The sequence below is a fragment of the Mytilus californianus genome, unplaced genomic scaffold, assembly GCF_021869535.1.
Source record: "Mytilus californianus isolate M0D057914Y unplaced genomic scaffold, xbMytCali1.0.p SCAF_11, whole genome shotgun sequence".
NCBI lineage: Eukaryota > Metazoa > Mollusca > Bivalvia > Mytilida > Mytilidae > Mytilus > Mytilus californianus.
In genome coordinates, this window is record NW_026262593.1 from 7,287,930 (window position 1) to 7,310,204 (window position 22,275).

The 22,275-nt window shown below is 32.0% G+C and overlaps 2 protein-coding genes across 6 annotated transcripts in view; one reads left to right on the plus strand and one right to left on the minus strand.

Moving 5' to 3' along the window:
- Window positions 1–508: 508 nt before the first annotated feature.
- On the minus strand, window positions 509–3,396 carry LOC127720944 (C1q-related factor-like). Its single transcript, XM_052227675.1, has 2 exons — window positions 3,171–3,396; window positions 509–1,193 (listed from the first exon to the last, which is right to left on the minus strand). Exons 1-2 carry the CDS (start codon window positions 3,394–3,396, stop codon window positions 739–741), a joined length of 681 nt encoding a protein of 226 aa, XP_052083635.1. The 3' UTR covers window positions 509–738.
- A 3,444-nt stretch (window positions 3,397–6,840) lies between these two features.
- Window positions 6,841–22,275, plus strand: part of LOC127719469 (calmodulin-binding transcription activator 2-like) — a 113,418-nt gene continuing 97,983 nt past the window's right edge. For all 5 annotated transcript variants that reach the window (XM_052225612.1, XM_052225614.1, XM_052225609.1 and 2 more), the window contains exons 1-2: window positions 6,841–6,897; window positions 17,288–17,458. The gene's annotated coding sequence lies outside the window, so the exon portion shown is untranslated. The remainder of the gene's footprint in view (window positions 6,898–17,287; window positions 17,459–22,275) is intronic.

Genomic DNA, 22,275 nt, shown 5'->3' on the forward strand with positions numbered 1-22,275 from the left:
CCCAACCCCCCACCCAACCCTTTTCCCTTAATCTGGGGCAGTGGTGTAACAGCAGAACATAAAAACAAACTGTAAATATCAGTTGCGATTAGCTTACCTCAAATGATAGGTACGAGGCACAAAAACAACTTACATATAAACAATAGGAACAACGCACCGAAAAAAGAGCACTCGCAGTTACTGACGGCTAGTCACAACTAATAAATAAATCATGTTCTCCCAGACTAAACTATCAATCAGTACACATTCAGCGGATTTAGACGTCATAAACAGTATGAAAAACGCATGACCTTGTGCAATGTCAAAAAATAAGTTAACAGTATCGACATGATGTAGTATAACGAGTTCGCATGACTGTACTTATATAGCAATATATATTTAGTTATGTTTTAATTTTTCAATTGTTTTTTCAATGTTAGTACCAATAAAACAATATTTGAAGAATTTACCAATGTGTTAGATTGATAACCTTTAAGAATAAGTTTATTCAAAGGACCAATTAGTCTACATGGATCGTATCTAAATGTACGAGCTTTATAAACAACATCACCGAAAATTAGGATGTGAATTCCCGTTCTTTAAAAGAATTCTACAGGTACAGCCAAACGTCCTAACAAACTCTTTGTATCTATGAAAGAATTTGGTATAGGTTTTAATTAATTTGTGGTAACGAAATCCCTGCCATCATACATAAATTACATTGTCGATCGAAAAATTGTCTCACAGTTCAACGTTTATTCATACAGCCTGATGGTTGACAAGAAATCCAGAGAACGTGGAAGACCCGAGTCCATTTCCAACTATCTGTCCATTGTATACATGTCCAACTCTAATCCATACCCGATCACCAACCTTTAGATCTAGTACAGCCGTTCCCGAATTGGTTTCATAGTCTGCATGGTTTCCAGCATCAGTGAAAATGTGTCCTTTCACGTTTCCATTTACAACGAGCTCCGTCTCAATCGCTGTGTTGTCTGAACAGGTGATTGTCCAAGACACGGCATAGGTACCTTGTAGGGTACAAACAAATTCTCCGTCAAGTGAACTATACGAATTACCATGATTAAGTTGTATGTGGTCAAATACAACCATCTGGTTAGTCGCTAGATGTAAAGTTTTTGTCAACTGGGTGTAAAATGCAACATGATTGGATGTGGAAACAGGTGGCTGATCTGTCATCAGTAGTCTTTTATCTATAAATTAAAACATTAAATGTCTGGTACAAAACTATGCAACTTTTTACTCCAGGCATGTTATTAAATAATTGATTATAAATATAACCAAAGTATTTTTTTGTTCTATAACACACAAAAAAAATATAAGAATTGGGAGATGTGGTATTTTAGACAACTATCTATAAAAGACCACGACATGACAAAATGTGAAACAATGACTGGTGTTTGCTACAACAAAAAGGACAAACAAATATGACAAACAGAAAAAAAAATTTGCAAATTTCTTCAATTTCACTTTCAGATTTATTGATGATGTCCTGTTACTCAATAACCAACATTTCAGTGGGTGCTTACATCTCATATATCTCAGTGAACTTGAGATAATGGATACTATCGAAACTAAAAGATCTGCTTCATATCTTGATATTTTCCTAGACATTGACATAGATAGACGCGACATCAAACTAGAATCTATGACAAACTTGATAATTTCAACTTTCGAATTGGCAATTTTCCATTCCTTAGCAGTAACAAATCCTCAATCGATACGTTACGATCGTGCATGTCCACACGTTAAGGACATTGTTAGCAGGGGTATGCTCGAGTTATAAGGAAGGACCTATATAAGTTTGAAGGTCACTTTCAAAATTTTTTTGACCGATACGATATGACTGTGTCTTAACTCACTAGAGTCATCGCATTCTAAGACATCTAGATAACAGAATAGTCGCCTATCATTTTACAGATTCTGTCATACTCAGATTGTGACATTTTCGCGAAACGGGAGACACATGCGATTCTCTTAGTTTTGGTTGTTATCTTGAGTTTTCTTCTGAATCAATTTATCAGATATGAACACTTTTGTTGTCTTATCCTCTCAAGCTACTATAGTTTCTGCCAAAAAAAGCTTTCAACTTGTTATTCAAGGGCAATAACTCATAAAAGGGGTCGACTGGCGATTTTGGGCATGTTAACTTTTTTAGGTTTACCTGCTGATGATTTTTACTGTTTATACAGGTTTCACTCTATCTACTTTATAGTTTCTGCAAAAAACACATAAATTGGTAACATTGTCATTCGTGGGCAATAATTGATTTAAGGAATCGACTGACGATATTGATCATGCATGTTTGCCTTGCACCACTTCTCTTTATCTTCTATCATAGTTTCTGCTAAAAACACAAATATGGGTAAAATCGTCAATCAAGCACAATAAAGGAGTCGATAAATGATTTGATCACCTTGACTTATTTGTAGATTTTTTCCTGTTATTCTTTTTTAAAATTCGAAGGATCTTCCTATCTACTAAAGTTTTTGCAACAGCAACAACAAAAAAAAACCCCACAAAAATGGGTTAAATCGTCATTCAAGTGAATTAACTCCTATAAATGGTCAAAATGAAAACAACAAGTTATTAATTGCATGCGTCCGAAGCGCTTTTCTGGATTTACCTTCATCAAATGACGATTTCGGCCATGTTGCCATTTTGTAGATTTTATCCAGTTAGTCAGCTTCGCTATTAACAGTTTCTCCATATCTGCTATTGATTCCGCACAAATATCAAAGATAAATAAAAATTATAATTCAAAGTTTTAACTCTTATAAGGAATCTAACGACAATTTCGTCTATCTTGACCTTTTTTGGAGACTTTGTCCTGTTGATCACTATCTTTATTTACCTTTTTTCTTTACCTTATACAGTTTTCAAGATGATATATAGCCAACATTCCCTAAAATGGTAAAAATTGTTATTCAAGGATAGTAATTTGTCCAATAGTTTTAGTAAAAATAGGTAGTATGCAGATCTTTACGCTATGGACATTTCTGCCCAGGTCACATATTGTCTATCTTTAACGGTTGGCCGGATAATTAAATCATTGACGTTGTTGTAATTTGTGGACAACATTTAGTTGTCAACTTTTACGACTATAATTTGTTTTGGTAAGGGTTGCATAAATAAACAACTTCATTAACTCACGATAGTATTTAATTCACCTTCTTTTTTTTGTCCAGAAAGTTCTCTATCGATTTTGGTTTCCATCTGTCTCATTTTCTCTGTCATCAATTCCATTTCGGTTTTGTACAACTTATTTTCGGTAGTCAGTTCTTGTACCATAACACGCAAGGTGTCAACATCATGTTCTAGTGTTTGAATTCGATTTTCGTCTTCAGCGTACACCAATGTCATTAAACAAAATGCGAAAATTGCATACACAGCCATCTTTGTCGCTCTAGTTTATTACCGTATTTTCTTATCTTATCAGTTACCCAAATAAGTCCAGTAAAAGTTCAATCGTCCTTCATAATCCTATTTTTTTTCACTTTTACTTTTGCACATTTATGTAAAATTGAGAATGGAAATGGGGAATATGTCAAAGAGACAACAACCCGACCAAAGAGCAGAAAACAGCCCAAGTCCACCAATGGGTCTTCAACACAGCGAGAAAATCCCGCATCCGGAGGCGGGCTTCAGTGGGTTCTGTTGTTCTCTTCGGATCAACATGAGTAAGCGAAGGGAATCAAAAAAACAATCACAACTTTTGTGATTCACTTAAGCCGTGACTGGAATTCCTTACAGGGATACAGAAAATTGTTTATAATAATAAAGTTAAAAAAATATTAAGCTCTATACGTTAGAAATCTTTGATCGATACGGTTTATCTTACTTTATGCTGGATATATTACATTGAAGATGAGCTATTATGAAAATTTTATAAATGTGTTCTAGAGATTAATGTTCAACTATAGTTCAATATTTGTATTTAAAAAAAATGGAGCTGTGGTATGACTGCCAATGAGATAACTATCTGCCAGAACCAAATGACATAGATGTTAGCGACTATAGTTCACTGTACGGCCGTCAGCAACGAATAAAACCCATAACTTGTCATAATTCATAGCAAGCTATAAAAGGACGAACAAATTAATGGCCTGATTTATGTACAAAACAACAAACGAAAAACAAATATGATAAACAGCAACAAGCGACAACCACTGAAGTACGGGCATCTGAATTGGAATAGGCACATACAAATATGGTGGGACTACATATGTTTGTAGGCGCCATTTCTGATGATATACCTCTTTATTGCAGTAAAAAGCTTCAGTAGACACAAGTTAAGTAACTCTGGGAAAGTTTTAACATTGTATTACTAGCATTGTCTAGTCCAGGGCTTTCGTATAATTTCTAAATATCAACTGATTAAAAATCATATGTTTTTGTGTTTAATATCTTTAGTTTTCTTTCGATATTATTTAGATTGCTTGGTTACTGTCAGGAATTCCATCAGAAAGGGAGGCTTTTCCGAAGGAGTAACCAAGCGTATCGCAGTGTCACGCAGGCAATCTACAGGAGCCGTCAAGTTATGACACCAAATGGTCAATTTTCTGTTCTTGGTGTCAGTCGAAACAGATTGATCCTCTCTCAGTAACTGTGCAGCAGAAAGCGGATTTTTTTCCTTCATCTTTTTGAAGAAAAAGGCTACACTCCGTCTACTGAAAAGGGATATAGATCTGCCATAGTCAGAACTATATGTCATTCAGGAGGCTCAGATTTTGGTGATAAGGAGTTTTTGTCCTTGTTGATCAAAAACCTTTGCCTTAATAGACCTCGTCAAAGGCGTTTGGTTCCTTCTTGGGACTTATGTTTAGTTTTGAAGGTTCTACAGTTTACGCCTTTGAACCTTTGCATTAAAAAAAAAAACACTTTACACTACACTGTTCTGCACGAATAATAAATGCAAGCAAATCCCGCCACATTTTCTAGTACTATATATATTTTTTATCTACCCAGGGAATGCATGTATTCATACTTTATCAATTACATAAATATATAGCTGTGGGATCTAAAAATAAAGATTTTAAAAAGGCTGCGGCGTCTATCGCTTTTCCCAATTTTCAGGTAAGCACATTTAATTGTTCAGGCCTTGTTTCAAAATAGCACAAACGAGTTTTTATTTAGTTTAAAACCCGTCTCCTACGAACCCGATTTTTAAAATGGCCGTGTGAAAGCCAGTTCCCGAGGAACCCTGCTTGTTTATATGGAAGAAGGAGAAGAAATATAGAAATGTGACATTTTATGAAACATCACGCAGGTGTGCGCCGAAAAGTACTCAAGTTGACGGATTGTGTTAAGAAAGAAAATCATTTAAGAATCTGTTAATCAAACCAAGAACCTTAGACTGGGACCTAATATTTATAACATACTAGCATTAGATCCCAGATTGAGACTACAATTACAATACCATCCCGGATAATAAGAGCGTAAGGTAATGAAAAAATAATTAAAACAATTAAACAGCGTCAGGTCAAGATGGCATACCACATAGAATCCTGTATAAACGAGTGTTGCTCAGTCTTTAGTTTTCTATGTTGTGTTTTGTGTTCTATTGTTAATACTAAGTATTAAGAAAAGAGCCAGTAATTGTACAGCTAATAAAATAAACATCTGGTGCATTAAAATTTGTATCGGTAATGTTATTAATACCACTGGGTCGATACCTCTGCTGGTTGACTGTTAGTCCCCGATGGTATCACCTGCCAAGTAGTCAGTGCTATGGTACTGGCATGAAAATACCGTCATATTGTTTGATTAAAATATGTTGTTATAAAATTTTGGAGATTATTCTAAATTAAGGAACATATCTTCCTCATGCAAAGCTTTAATTCCTTGTCCGTATTTGGCTATATTTTAAAGATCCTTTTTGGTTTGTTCCGCTCTTCAACAATTATATTAGATTTTGGATATTCAAATATTTTGGCCTCAAGCATCACTGAAAAGATTTTAATTGTCGAAATGCGAATCTGATGCATTAAAATGTGTACCGTTTATGTTATTATACTGACAAATACTCCAACAGGTCCAACATAACCCATATCTAGGACTACACTAATATCTGAAATTCTAAAAAAATAGACGCAACCGACGAGTCTGTCCCACCTGTTTCTATGGGCTTTACAAGTTTAATGAATGTGCATTATTTAGAATTTTATGCGTCTTATATATGTGTTTTTACTTAAATTATGGTAAGGAGTTTCGAGATATATGTAAACTTAAATTATAGACTAATTTTCACAAAACAGTCGATTGTGGTAGGTGCAAGTACATGCGGATCATTTTTGTGCTTAAGCATAAATTCCACCGAAAAAAATCCAAAGAGAGATCATATATTAATCTTTTTAAAAGCATTTATTTACATCTCTGCCACCGGCGACAGTTTTTTGGGAAAAAAAACCAAAACTGGCAATAATTTCATCGAAAAGAGAAAGTTCAGTTCACCTTTTTATGTTCAGGCGTGTTCGAGTTGACTTCTGTCTTGAAAACGTATAAAAGAAAAAAATATTTGATCATGATCTCACTTCAAATTCTATTATTTTTATACATTTAGGCTATAGGTTGATGCAATAACATTAAAAATGTGTTATAGTAGGCCGCTCAGATTATCCAAACCCTCATACTAATTATCCGAATTTCATTATATTTGTTTTTGAATTTGTTTGGACATGCTAATATATCTTTGATCTCTAGATGTACCAAGGAAATTAATTTGTCTCTAATTAGGTGATATTATGAGAAAGACTCAAACATATCATTATGAATTTCCCGCATAAATAACTTTTTCAACTATTTACCCTTTGGAAACCTCTTTGTTTACAGGAAGTTAAAATCACTTCCGTCACCACATGCGCAGTGAATTTTAAATTGTCAATAAACCGCTAGCAGGTAAAGATTACATTTTTAATGTTTCTTCTTCTTTCAGTGACGTTGTGTATGAAAGGTCTAAAAACTCAAATTTCTGAAGCCCTTATGAAATATCTGTTACAAGAAATTTAATCATCTTTGCATTTCTGACGTTAAAATTAAATTTTATGCAAAAATCTCTGGAAACTGACATTACCCATGAATGATATCAGCATCATGTGTGTACGATTGTTTGTGGAATATTTATGCTATGTTACTCTTCCTAAATGGAGCTCTATATGAATTTTTTATGTCTTGTTGTCTTGTTATTTTCTGTGACAACTCACTGGAAAGAATGTGATTTTTTCTGGCCAAACGTGCAAAAATATGAGCCCAGGCATGCCAGGTCTGTTAGTGTTAGTGTTACAAAAGCATCATGTTCAAGAAAATGTCATATGAAGTACACAAATAGAACAATATGATACCAGCACTTGTCTCTAAAAATTGCATTTTTGAAAAGTGACACTTGGTGGAGAACTTCAGTAATATTTCGATTTCACTTTAACTTGGCGACCACAATACTAGCCTATTTCTGTAGTCAAAATTATTTGTAGCAGGCCTTCTGATTAGGTCACCGTCAACTATAATATATTTTTTCAGCAGTAGACGTAATTGTTGATTTAACTAGCTTTGATGTGCATTCTGCATGTATTTAGCTTGGAATGAGTAAAAACAATGAAGATTCAATATGATATTGTTGTCAGACATGGGGTAATTGAAATATGTAATTGTAATTGGCTGTAATTAATTACAATTTCTCAAGTAATTGAATGTAATGTGTAATTGAGCATTTTTTCAATTACAAGTAATTGAAAGTAATGAATTACAAAGCCAAAATTGTCTGTAATTGACAATTACTTTTCAATTACATTTGAAATTTGGGATCAGAAAGATTTAATCTTGTGTTTCTCAAATTATTATGAAAAGCCATGACCTTAGCAAATGTAGTTAACTGACAAATCAAAGCCTACACAGTATACCTTCTGTAATTACACAACCATGGAAGATTCTTTATTTTGTAATGCATGAACAAAAAATATTGTAGAAACATGCCATAATTTGTGTTTAAAAGAAACCATTAGTAAGTCACTGTCTTTTACCTTAATTAGCTTGCTACCTACATGTATATTCAGATGGATATTGTTAGACATTGATTTAACATAATCAATTTGAAAGGTCATAAGTCAATCAATAAATATAACCTCTGGCTATTTGTTTTATCATAAACTATATAATGACTGTTTTTACAACAGTTATGTTTGCATGTTAAACAGGTGTTAAGCCAATTAGAGAGAGATAAATATACCCCTAGGTACATGATTTTTTTTTAATTAATTAATTGTGATTAAAACTACATTATATTTTCAAAAGTCAGACTTTCTTAATCATTTCTTTAGGAAAATTTTAATAAGTTGTGATCAAAATAAAGGGCTCTCTTCTTTTATCATTTTCAATGAAATACATTAAAACATAAAATTTCAATAGGTAATTAAACAGAATTTAATATTTTCCAAATATTGAATAAGGCTTTTTATCATTTTGAGCATTAAATTAAACCAGACATCTAGTCCTAACGATTCCTGATAGACAAAGTATTATGTGCACTTCAGATTTATGTTTGTTTTTTCTTTATTCCCGTAACACACCAGACATTTAACTTTTACTCTTCTTTGATACTGGCTGAATTTAAAAATAGTCACTGTAGATTTCATTTGTTATTACTATAAAGCAATGTATGATAATTATGTACATATGATAGAATAAATGCATGTTCTAAATTTTCCTTTCAAAAGTTATTGAAGTAATTAATTACATTTGCCAAGTAATTGGAAAGTAATTAATTACATTGTCAAAAAAAGTCAAATGTAATGTGTAATTTAATTGAAGATTTTGTAATTGTAATTGAATGTAATTAATTACTTTCAAAAGTGATTGACCCCATGTCTGATTGTTGTTGAGTTTAGTACTAATAGCGGTTTGGTATCTTAACATTAAAATAATATTCAACACAAAAAAAATTTATAGCAATACACTAACCAAAACACGATTAAAAAAATATTCAGCACAAAAAAACGTCACTTTATTTTTAAAACAATGAAGAAAAAAAATTATTTATAGCAGTACACTTATAATCAAAACACGATTAAAAAAATATTCAACACAAAAACGTCACTTCATTTTGAAACAATGAACAAAAAAAATATTTATAGCAATATACTAACCAAAAAACAATTGAAAAATTATTTAACACAAAACCAGTAAAAATGGTACCAACATGTAGGGTGCGAACGGACCCGGATTCTTGCAGGTGTGACCTGGGAAATTACCAACTTAAATGAGATTTATTTATTAACCGTCCTCTTGTGGCTTGGATTAAGAATAAAAAATAAGATGTGATTTGATTGCCAATGAGACAACTCTGCACAAGAGACCAATTGACACAGAAATTTACAACTATAGGTCACTGTATGGCCTTCAACAATGAGCCAACTCTCCACAAGAGACCAAATGACACAGAAATTGACAACTATAGGTCACTGTACGGCCTTCAACAATGAGCAAAACCCCAGTGATATTGTTGTCTTTTTTCAAAACTACCTTTACCCTTTTTTTGGGGGAAAAATGCGTCGTTTTTTTGGAAATTTTGAATAAGAATCAATCATTGTTAATTGTACTAAAACTTGAATTCGAAGACAAGACTGAACTTAATATAATTGATAAGACAAGTCATAACTTCATTATTTTAATTTTCAAAGGTCCATTTTTCTGTCCTTTAATTCCTTGAACATTTACAAGCTCATTCAAGTTGTTGTATATATATATTATCTAAAGCTTGTTTGACATCTCATTCATTTTCAGATGACTGATCATTTACTATAATAAGTTTGTTCATTTTTTTGAACACATCTCCGATTTTTTGCTGACCTTTGCTGTCTTTTTTACACAGTTTTTTCACGTAATATTTTGAATTGTGAGACATTTTCAACCGGAAAGCAACTTTTTGGGGAGGGGAAAGAAACGAAAAAAATGACGGTACTTAATACATTCAAAACCACATGTGTTACAAACACTGCGATGATTCTAATCAGAAACCCGGATCTCAAAAGCGCTTTCATAATATCAAAATTATAGCATGAATAGGAAATTTACATACATTACTACCGATGCCATCACCGTTTGTGAAAAATGTACAACTTATTGGGAGGAATTTAATGCCATTTTTTTTCAGTAATTAGGAATTTTCTCTAGGGATAAAAGACGAGTTTCGGAGGTAATTTGAGGCAGACAATATCACTGAACCCATACTGCATAGTCAGCTTTAAAAGGCCCCGAAATGATATATATACATGTATGTAAAACAATTCAAGAGGAAAAAACTAATGGCCTAATTTATGTACAAAATAATGAAAGAAAAACAAATATGATACACAGCAACAAACGACAACCACTGAATTACTGGCTCCTGACTTGGGACAGGCACATACAGAATGTGGCGGGGTTACACTAGTTTGAAGGCGCTAACCCTCCCCTAACCTGGGACAGTGGTGTAACAGTACAACATAAGAACAAACTATAAAAATCTGTTGAAAAAGGCTTAACTCATCAGATGGATACATTAATAGAAATACATGAAACAAAAACACAGAGTGGACGTGGTAGGTTACTTACATGTATACATCTCCACAACAAAAACTTTTAGTACAGATCTGACAGTACTTGCAGTTACTGACAGCTAGTTCAAAGCCAGTAACAACTAATAAAAAAAAATGATGCATATAAGACTAAAATATCAATCAGTACACATCCAACATTCAATGGATTTAGTGTAAAGACGTCATTAACAGTCAGAGAAAAACATGAGATCCTGGATTCTAGTTTTAACCCTTTTCTAGTTCCACAGACTTTTGATTCCAATTACCGAATTTTCCTCTAAAAAACTGACAAATTTGTCGACGTTTTCATGGATAAAGTTGAATTTAAACTTCTTTTTAGTTTTGATTCATATCATTTTCATTACAAGAGAAGCTTTTACTATTGACACATTTGTAGTTTTTGATATGTGCAAAAAGAGCAAGACTTATTTCCCTTTTGTTGCCATTTGCCATTACATAACCTAAATCCTGATAATGTGTTTGTAAAACAAGCCAAAATCTTTCATAAATTGCACCTGAAAATTTGTTGGTTCCTGCTACTCTTTTCATTAAAAATCTTGCGATTAAAATTGATCGTAAGTTATACTGAAATGTGTATGACTTTCGAGTAATTTTACTCTGTAAGATTTTTTGTGAAAAGAGCCGCTGATTCTTAACTTTTCCTAATGGCATGAATGGAGAAAATCATTATCAGCAATTCAATAAAAAGCAATTCAAAATCAGTATTTCCTGTGATCACATTTCATCGATCTTGAAAGGAACTATTGAGTTATATTCCTCTGTCTGTATGAAGAATTGTAAAACTTCTGATCATGGTGGATGAATTATCACTTGCAAGGAGTGGTTTATGCCACATAAGGAGAAAAGTGTGGTTTTTAAATTCAGAGGCTGTTTGTCAAATTCAATGATAGGAATATTAATCATATTCCTTACTGCAAAGTCTGAACTAGGGAATATTGACCATGGTGGCCTGAATAATGTTTCAACTTTCAAAGCATGCATCATGGACTTTTCAACTTCATCAGAAATCCTTCACAGCTCAGAACACAGCCAAGTCAGTAACTTCTTTGAACGAACAGATGATAAGCAACTCTAAATGATCAAGCAAGCATGTTTTTCCGTTTGAATGGTTTTACACTAGTAATTTTTTGGGGCCCTTTATAGCTTGCTGTTCGGTGTGAGCCAATGCTCCGTGTTGAAGGCCATACCTTGACCTATAATGGTTTACGTTTATAAATTGTAACTTGGATGGAGAGTTGTCTCATAGGCACTCTTACCACATCTTCCTATAATAATAATAATAATAATAATAATCTTTATTTCAAGAGGGTATGCTCAATTAGTACAAACACTATTCTCCCTTGAGGCCCTCACACTCCACTCACAATAAATCACACAATTTCATCATAACAAAGATAAACATAAGAAAACATAATCAAAATTGATACATAATCATTTAAATAATTCCAGGATTTTCAAGTAAAAACTTAAAGCAGTTTGTTTTAAAAGTATTTATGTTTGACATGTGTCTTAGTGCTTCTGGTAGTTTATTCCATAAAGTTGGGCCAGAATATGAAAAAGATCTTCTAAATGTGTTTGTTCTTGCCTTTGGTATATTAAGTAATTGGGTAGTATTTGATCTAAGTTGCATTCCATTTTTATTTGCAACATAGGAGATTTTGTTAGACAAATATTCTGGGACAGATCCATATAAACATTTATGAACATATAAGGCCTTGTGGTAAATTACACGATCAGTAAATCGAAGCCATGATAACTTTTTAAACATTGTATTAGATGGGGTATCATAAGGAAGTTCAAGAATAATTCTAGCTGCTCGTTTTTGAAGTTTATCTAATCTATTTGTATTTTGGTCACTGGTGTTTCCCCAAATTGTACAACAGTAATCCAAAATAGGGAGAATATAACCATTATATATCTATCAGATAATACAAAAGGATTGTTCATAAGTGACTTTCATTGCTATGAGTCATATCCGACTTTTAAAATAAGAATCAAGTATAATACAAGTGACTTAGTCAATGAAGTGTGCTTACTTTGATATAATTTGATATTCAGTGTTACCATTAACATATTAAATAGTAACTTATCTCACCATTACCATGGTAACAGATCCTTACATTGTTGTTATTAATTTATCAAATTATTAAAAGTATTAGAAATCATTTTTTACAAGGAGTCAGATACATTTGTAAATGTCCTTCAGCATCCATATTTATTATTTATAAATGGAAAAAGTCAACAGTCACTTATTCTTACAGAACAAAAGATTTTGCTGGTAATGTGGCTACATGCATGCACCACAGTTTCCCCTAGGCCTGGGTCAATATTTTTTTTCACCACCACTTTCGCCACTTTCTGTTACAATATTTGTTTGCCAACTTATTTTCCTTTTTACAAACAAAATAAAATTCAATTTGCAGCATAGTTGTCTCATGTACATTTACCCCACATCTTTCTTTCAATAAATGAACACTACATTAGACTAACAATGATTGTATAGATACAGTAAAATTACATTTCAAAGGCAATAAAATCATTGTAGTTGACTTCTAAAATCACAAAAGTTTTAAAAGATGCTTTAAGTAAAATGATCTAGTCATGTAGTCACATTAAAACTTTAAAACATGCATGTATAATATATAAATTCTCACATTAAAACTTTAAAACATACATGTAATATATAAATTCTCACATTAAAACTTTAAAACATACATGTATAATATATAAATTCTCACATTAAAACTTTAAAACATGCATGTATAATATATAAATTCTGTGATTTTTCTTATCTGCCCATCTTTTAAAAGCTCTATTAAAGTCAAATAAATCTGCCATGCACTATCTTATGTACACAATAAAATAAGTATAAGAATCATGTAAATAAAAAGAAAAAGGCTTACTACAGCAAAACTTTTATGGACATGTACAAATGTAGCTCATCTTCAGTATACCATAAGAAAAAAGAAGAGATCTGACAATATTTATGTAGTAAAATGCATGCAAAAATGTTAACCCTTAAAAGTCTGGTTGGGCACTAAAACCTCCATTTCAAAAAGTGGCAGGTACATGTATGTATGCTACGTGCTTAAACTGCTTCATTAATCAGCCAAATTCAAAGGCTATTAGAAAAAGTTGTTTTCTGAACAGTTTTAATTTATTTCATAACTACTACCTATAAAGACTTGTTTGTACCATATGTTTCAATTTGGTTAGTAAATTAAGAAAATCAACCATTTCCACATCCTAAATGGCAGCCAAGGGGAACTCTTAAATACATTATATCAAAACCTATCTACATTCTACATGTGTATATATCTGATTTCTGAAGTCATTTAAATGTTCTATAACTAAATTACTTATTCTATAATTCTTTAAGAACCTTCATTTCATTTGACCATATAGAATAGAATATACAAACAAAATGTAAATGAGCAAACTGCAATGAACTGTATCCCTGCATCCTAGAAATAATAAGGTCACTGTGTCTGCTTTACCTTTCACCTGTATTCTTATGTATGTTTTTGTACATTGGAATCAAGCACATTGATGGACAGGAAACATTTTACTAATAATAATCTCATTAATTGTTCCTGAAGCAAACCTGTGTTATGACATAGAAACACATGCAATTTTTGCCAGATTTTTATGAAATTTATAAATTTGTATAAATAGTTTGAAATTTTCAGTATGTTCATTGTTGAATGAATTTTTCGTCACATATTTCTGCAGTGCTACTATACATAATGGATTCATATTTGGTCAGGTTCTTGGCTGTGAAGAGTTGTAACTTATGAGCACTTTTTGGATCTGCCAGACACAAACTTCCTGTTTCAGATACTTTTTGAGTATGAGTTGTGGTATGCTTTAAACATGTAAACCTTTGCATTTTTGTTGGAATTATTTCCCTTGGACAGATAAAGGATGTGCGTAGGCGGGGACATTACAACACTGCTCAATTATGACTTAGAGAGGTGTCAAACTTCAGAGAAAATAGCCAAGAATCCTTCTTTATGTGTCTCCTTTTAGGAGCAACTGGTAAAAAATCTTCTCTTTTCAAAGTGCATACAAATGTTAATTATTAATGTAACATTGACAGAAGCAACCACATGTATAAACACTTTTAAATAAGAGACCCCAACTGTATCAGAACTATACATTATGTCGTCCCTCCTCAGCATTATGACTATACGAACTTCTGAACTGCAAATTTTAATTCATTAATAAAGTAAGGCTATTCATACAGTATTTTTAAAAGCATAATTTCATGGACAATGAAAATCTCAAGTTTGTTGCAAACATGTGAATTTTTTTTTTTTTTTTTGCTGTTGATATTTGATAAACAATAAAACTTTTGAATAATTAACACAAATTTAAATACAAATGTACAATGGAATAATTACTACTCTGAAAATTTCAGCTAAAACAGTTTGTATGCTTTACGACCTGATTTGTTTTACTCAATGCAGGTCATAACCTACATTTTCACTTTTAAGTTTTATGGGTTGACTGGATTCCATTAGGGGGTAAATTACAATTCTTTTTTGTTTTCTTTCATGAAGAACCAACAGAAATGTATGAATATCATAAAATTTGTTATTAGTTACAAATGTAAACTAACAGTTTATTTATATATATCAGAAACAGTGTTAATTATTGTGTAAACATGTGTATTGTCAAGTCAGGTTAATGTCAAGGTCACAGGGTTGTTCATGTTGTTGGGTTGTTTTTTTGTTATTGTACAATAAAAGCTTAAACATTGGTAAGCATGATCTCCCTTTACACAGACTATAACCATTAAGTTAATGATTGTTATGTTCATATACATGTACATTATATGTCACCCAGGTAGAGGTGTCCAAACGAGGTTAGCATGGGTAAAAAATTATTAATATCCAATACAACTGCATGACTGGTTTCTAAATAGTTTTGATATTTACATGTATAGTATACTGGTATAAAATCAACTCAATACATGTATGTCAATGGATATTGTGGGTCAGGAACCCATCAGTTGTTGTCATGTCTTATTATAATTCATTTTGTCATTTGGGTAAGTTGGTGATGATGGCATATATTTAAATTTTGATAATCTCTGTTACTACTGCTTTGGGCTGTGGGAGTTAGGAGCTTGAGACTATTGTTTACTGTTTAACACATGTATGTTGAGAGATTTTTATGCCTCCACTGAGTCAGTGTCTCGAGTTATGTCCCTCTATAAATAAAAAAAAATGCTTAATTTGTCATTTCCGCACTCTAACTTTAGTTTGCCTCAACCAAATGTTATGAAACTTATACGCAATACTTATTACCACCAAACACAGATTAAGTTCAAATATAGTGGAGGGGGGGGGGGCATTATTTCCACCGTTTTCAAGTTATATGTCTTGCTGTTTCAGCAATCTAACTTTACGTTGCCTCTACCAAATGAAACTTATACACAACTCTTATTACAACCAAATACAGATTGAGATTGAAGTAAGGGCCGTCACTTTCTTAGTTCTTGAGTTATGTCCCTTCATAAATGGAAAATTTGCTAAATTTGCTGTTTCCTCAAGCTTATTTTAGTTTGCCTCCACCAAATGTTATGAAACTTATACACAGTGTGTATTACCACCAAACACAGATTAAATATGAATTTAGGTGGTATTGCTTACATTTTCTCGAGTTATGTCCCTTTATAAATGGAAAATTTGCTGAATTTGCCATATAATTACAAGTGTGGGCATCTGTGTCCCATGGGCACATTAATATTCTTCTTTTTATTTTTGTCTTGCCTGCTTTTGTCGCAGAAAGCAAAACATATGTATTGCTTGTCCAGCGACAAAGGCGTCAACAATTGTTAAGTTTTCTCTAAGTTAGTTTGATAGGAACTATTTGTGATTGATCAATGATATTTAATATAAAGTAGCATTACTATTGGTACATATCAGTTTGACAACTATTTCGAGGCCCTGACCCCTACTGCCCTAGGTCATGGTCCAGTGACTTTGAATAAATTAGCAATTTTCAATGTTAAGTTTTCTGCTCAAGTCAAATTGATAGATCATTGATATTTTGTATAAATTTGCATTACTATCAGTACATATCAGTTGAACGACTATTTCCAGTCCATCAGATTGTGTTTTTCTGAAATGTATGCCAACAGGTGAGACATATCTCTGTGTCAACAGTTTATTTGTTGGATTGCTGTCACATTGACATATATCCCACATCTCCTTTGATATAATGATTTCATATCTAAAAACATTGGCTCATAGACACTAACAGAAATTATTTTTTGTGACCAGTTTCAGACTTGTTCTTAAAATCTTTTGATTGTTGAATGATAGCCTTAATTAAGAACCAGAAAGAAGTGATTTACCGAATAGTTATATGTTGAAACATGATTACTGCTACTGACTAATAATTTCAGATGGTAAGAATTTGATATTGCAGGTAATTCTAATGAACAGTCTTCACGCTGAACCACAGGCCCAGCAGCCCAGGCTTGTTAAATTGCTCTCGGGCCTGTAAAAATCATATCTACAGGCCAACAGAATCTTACTAAATTTTTCACAATTGAGCTCCGGGCCTGTAGATTTTAAAGGTCATCGTGAAGACTGAATGAAATTTGAAGATTTGATAGTTGTAATGACTGTAACATATTATTTATTATATATATATTTCTGGATCATGTATTGATTTACTTTGTACAGGTGATCACTGATGTAAATCTTAGAATACACAAGATGTGATAAGGTGGAAGAATGACACAGTTATTTTACATAATTGGTGACAATTATTTATTGGAATCCAGATTAAGGTGCAGGATAGGCAGGAACTATATTGTATATTACATGTGTTGAAGACAGAGGATACATGAAACTGTAAGATTTATTTTATAATTTAAATAGTTTTTTTTTTCTGCATATGACAGTTTATCTAATTTATATGTATTTGAGTATTTACATGTTGGTAATTTATCACAGTATTTGAGTATTTTCAGGTCGGTAAGTTATCACAGTATTTGAGTATTTACATGTTGGTAATTTATCTCAGTATTTGAATATTTACATGTCGGTAATTTATTACTGTTTTTGAGTATTTACATGTCTGTAATTTATCACAGTATTCGAGTATTTACATGTTGGTAATTTATCACTGTATTTGAGTATTTTCAGGTCGGTAATTTATCACAGTGTTTGAGTATTTACATGTTGGTAATTTATCACTGTATTTCAGTATTTACATGTCGGTAATAAGTCACAGTATTTGAGTATTTTCAGGTCGGTAATTTATCACAGTATTTGAGTATTTACATGCATGTCGGTAATTTATTTGAGTATTTACATGTTGGTAATTTGTCACTGTACATGTATTTGAGTATTTTCAGGTCGGTAATTTATCACTGTATTTCAGCATTTACATGTCGGTAATTAGTCACAGTATTTGAGTATTTTCAGGTTGGTAATTTATCACTGTATTTCATTATTTACATGTCTGTAATTTAGTTTTACCAGGTTTTCTAGTAAATTGAAATGATTGCACATGTTGTATGGTGTTTAAATGGCACATAGGAAAGAAACTATATATTTTGTTTTAATTTATGGTGTTCCTTCCTCTTATATTATGGACACTTCTAGATTCCATGATTTTTTTGTGAAGTTCTATATACATGTATGAATGGTTTAAAATGATAAAGGTTTGTTGGCAGTTTGTTTTTAAGAGAAAATTGATATTTAAAATAGTGTTTACCTTACTTTTTGGCTTTTGCTGTGATGGTTGGTCAATAATGTAACTATTTACATTGACCGAGGAATATATTTCTGGAAGATAAGAGGAGGGTAGAATTTTGTTTTGTTAATTTTATTTGTAGATACTCAGTATGAGATAAGCAGGATCCATTAGATGTTTTGTTTTTCTAATACATTTGTTCTCAATAACAAACATTCTTGCTGTCTGTGTTATAAGATTTGTCCAATCTTTAAAGAGTGGTTGAATGATACTATAGATATAAGCAGTTTGGCAAATCCATTACCCTGTCTCATAGTACATCTACATTCTTTTGACAATTGACTGCAGATCCAGAGTTACTGGACATAAAATACTGTCTATTCAATACATTCACAGTTGGAGTAGCTATCATAAATAACTGTTTTATACCATTATTTTCACTTCATTAAGAATACAAGGTAGGGTATTATCTTTCATTATCACATTATTAAATATAATTTTGTTCAATCATTTGAAATGATGATGTGTTTATGTAGATAAACTGAGTGTAAATTGTGATAATTATTGGCATATTAGATTTATGGAAAATAATAAGTTATACGCTCCATTTATGCATTCTATTGATGGTTTGACAGTTTGAATCAGGGAAATCTTTTCATATGTATCAGAGCGGCTTTTTTAGAAGAATCATTATAGATATGTAAGAGAATCAGAATTTATTAACAGTTTTAAAAAGGCTTTAGCTATATTTTCGACGGTGTAAGTTGAAAAGAAAAAAGTATGAATTTTATGTGTTTCTGACTTTCAAACATTTACATGTATGTATACTGATTATTGAATAATAATGTGTTATTAACTCAGTCAATTTGGTTTTATATTGTCAAAATAAGCCAAAAACTTAGCTGATCATCATTGTTTGTACAAAACAATAATTTGACCTCATTTGGATCCATCTGCTTGTGACCTACAATAAACACAAAGACTGATTTCCTAACACAATAAAATAATTCTATGTAGGTTACAAGGAAAGAGATGATGTACATTATTTTTTTTTTTAGATTTATGGTATGAAATAAAATGGGGAAAATCCTCATTATACTATTGCACATACTATTTATACATGTATATATTATATATCTGTCTATAATTATTGAGACCACATGTACATCATGCCCATCTGCAATCTTCGGAGGTCATGACAATGGTTAATTAAATGGCACGCATTACTGAAATATTAATATTTTTTTACAATTCCATGCGTTGTACTTTATTGTTCATCTTGACTTTTTAAGTTCTTATATATACATGTTGTTATACATGTATGTTATGAATAAAATATATAGTATGAGTCAATTTTGGTGGATAAGAATTTGACCATACACAGACATAAATAATTATATCATTCATATATTGTATTTACCGGCAGACAATATCATGACTATTAATTATAATCATTGGGATGCTGTCCCTTTGATTTATACCCCACACAGGGGCGGATCCAGCCATTTTTAAAAGGGGGGGGGGTTCCCAACCCAGGATAAAGGGGGGTTCCAACTATATGTCCCCATTCAAATGCATTGATCGTCCAACCCCGAAACCCCCCATGGATCTGCCACTGCCACACATCTATTTAATCATTTGAGACTTTATATAAAATAGATTTATACCCCACACATTTATTTTTTTCATTTGAGACTTTATATAAAATAGATTTATACCCCATACATTTATTTATTCATTTGAGACTTTATATAAAATAGATTTATACCCCACACATTTATTTATTCATTTGAGACTTTATATAAAATAGATTTATACCCCACACATCTATTTATTCATTTGAGACTTTGTATAAAATAGATTTATACCTCACACATCTATTTAATCATTTGAGACTTTGTATAAAACAAGCAGATCTAGATGTGGTATGATTGCCAATGAGAGACAACTATCCAACATCAAGCAGTTTAAAAAAATTATTGGTCAACTGATGGCTTTCATCAATAAGCAAAACACATACCATATATAGTTAGCTATAAAAGGCCTGACTTTACGAAATGTGAAACAATTCAAACATGTATAGTCAGCTATAAAAGGTCTTACATGACAAAATGTGAAACAATTCAAACATATTTAGTCAGCTATTAAAGGCCCGACATGACAAAATGTGAAACAATTTAAGCATATATAGTCAGCTATAAAAGCTCCATCATGACAAAATGTGAAACAATTCAAATGCATACCATATATATATAATCAGCTATAAAAGGCCCGACATGACATGTGAAACAATGCAAACGAAAAAAGTAACAGCTTTGTTAAACAAGAAACGAAAATCAAATTATCAAGACAGACAGCAAACAATGACAACTTCTGAGTTACAGGCTCCTGACTTAGGACAGGCACTTATAAAATCAGCTGAAATGGCCTGAATTGTCAAATGGGCACAGAGCACAAAAAAAACCCGAGCTGATATACAGGGTAACGACAAAACACACAAAGTACAGATCTGAGAGTACTTGTTCTACATTATATGTTAATAGACATATCATCCTTTGAAGAATTTTAAATATTAAAATAATTATATTTGATGCAAAGATGTAATTTTCGGTCTAGACAAGTTGATGTTCAGATAATCTCAATTAGATGACTCTTAATTATATATATAACCATCAAAGTGGAAAATAAGTGGATTATACATGTGTATAAAAATAAGGAGAAATGGTATGTTTGCCAATGAGACAACTTTCCACCAGAGTATGAATGCATGAAACAGCAGGGCCAGAATAGGCATTATTTCAAATTTGATGTCATTTTTTTTTTAATGCATTGTATTACAAATCAAAATTTTACAGTTATAAGGATAGGGAAGCATATTTATGTGTATTATGGTTGACCAAGTTTTTTCTTTTAGTTTTAAAAATGTTGGGTTCCTTTCTGATTGACTTCATACCCCCAAATCTCTTTTCAACCAACCCCCCTTGATGGTCTCATGGTAGTAAAATCGCATAGAGCGTGAGAAATTGTCGATTTCATTCCAAGTAGGGTCTAACCAAAGACTTCAAAATTTGTAGTTGTTTAGCCTCAGAGTCTGCTAAGCATGCTACATTTTTTAGTAAGAGAAAAAATGTTCAGCACTGATTCAAGATGATATATTTTCCTGCTGACTGGTGATCTATAGATATAAAATCCAACTCAAAGTTGAATTCCTCTATATGATAGGGGTCAGTGTTGAGTCTGGAATTCACCAGCTAAATACACTACTGTTTGGCCTTGTTCTCCCTGAATTTATATGGGATTTGTGTCACTCTAATTAAGTTGTTTTTCTGTGTGCTGTTCATTATTTCTTTTTGTATTTATAATATCAATTTTTATTATGCCGTAGCGGAGGGGCCATTAAGTGTTACTCTTGTTCCGTCCGTCCGTACGTCCCAAAAATTGGTTTCCGTGCTCTAATTTTAGTTTGCCTTAACCAAATGTTATAAATCTTATACACAATGCTTATTACCACAAAACAAAGATCAAGCTCGAAATTGGGTGGCATCACTTTTACCGTTCGTGAGTTATGCCCCTTAATAAACATAAAAAATGCTGAATTTTTCATTTCCATTCTCTAAATTTAATTTGCCTCAACCAAATGTTATGAAACATATACACAATGCTTATTAAAACAAAACACAGATCAAGTTTGAAATTTAGTGGCACCACTTTTACTGTTCTTGAGTTATGCCCCTTTATAAATGGAAAAATTGCTAAATCTGTTGTTTCTGTTCTCTAACTTTAGTTTGCCTCAACCAAATGTTAGGAAACTTATACACAATGCTTATAATCACAAATCGGTCTTAACTATGTGAATCCTGCATCTGTATGTGGAAGTTGACTTATACATATTTACAAGCAGGGGCATCTGTGGCCCATAGACACATTCTCCGTTTATTTTTCACTAGACATATTATTTAGTTTGTAATTA

Excerpts from the sequence above, each read along its gene's own strand:
- LOC127720944 (XM_052227675.1), bottom strand. The coding sequence starts at position 3,396 with ATGGCTGTGTATGCAATTTTCGCATTTTGTTTAATGACATTGGTGTAC. Across the intron at positions 1,194-3,170 it reads TTCTGGACAAAAAAAAGAAG|ATAAAAGACTACTGATGACA; the intron begins GTGAATTAAATA and ends TTTAATTTATAG.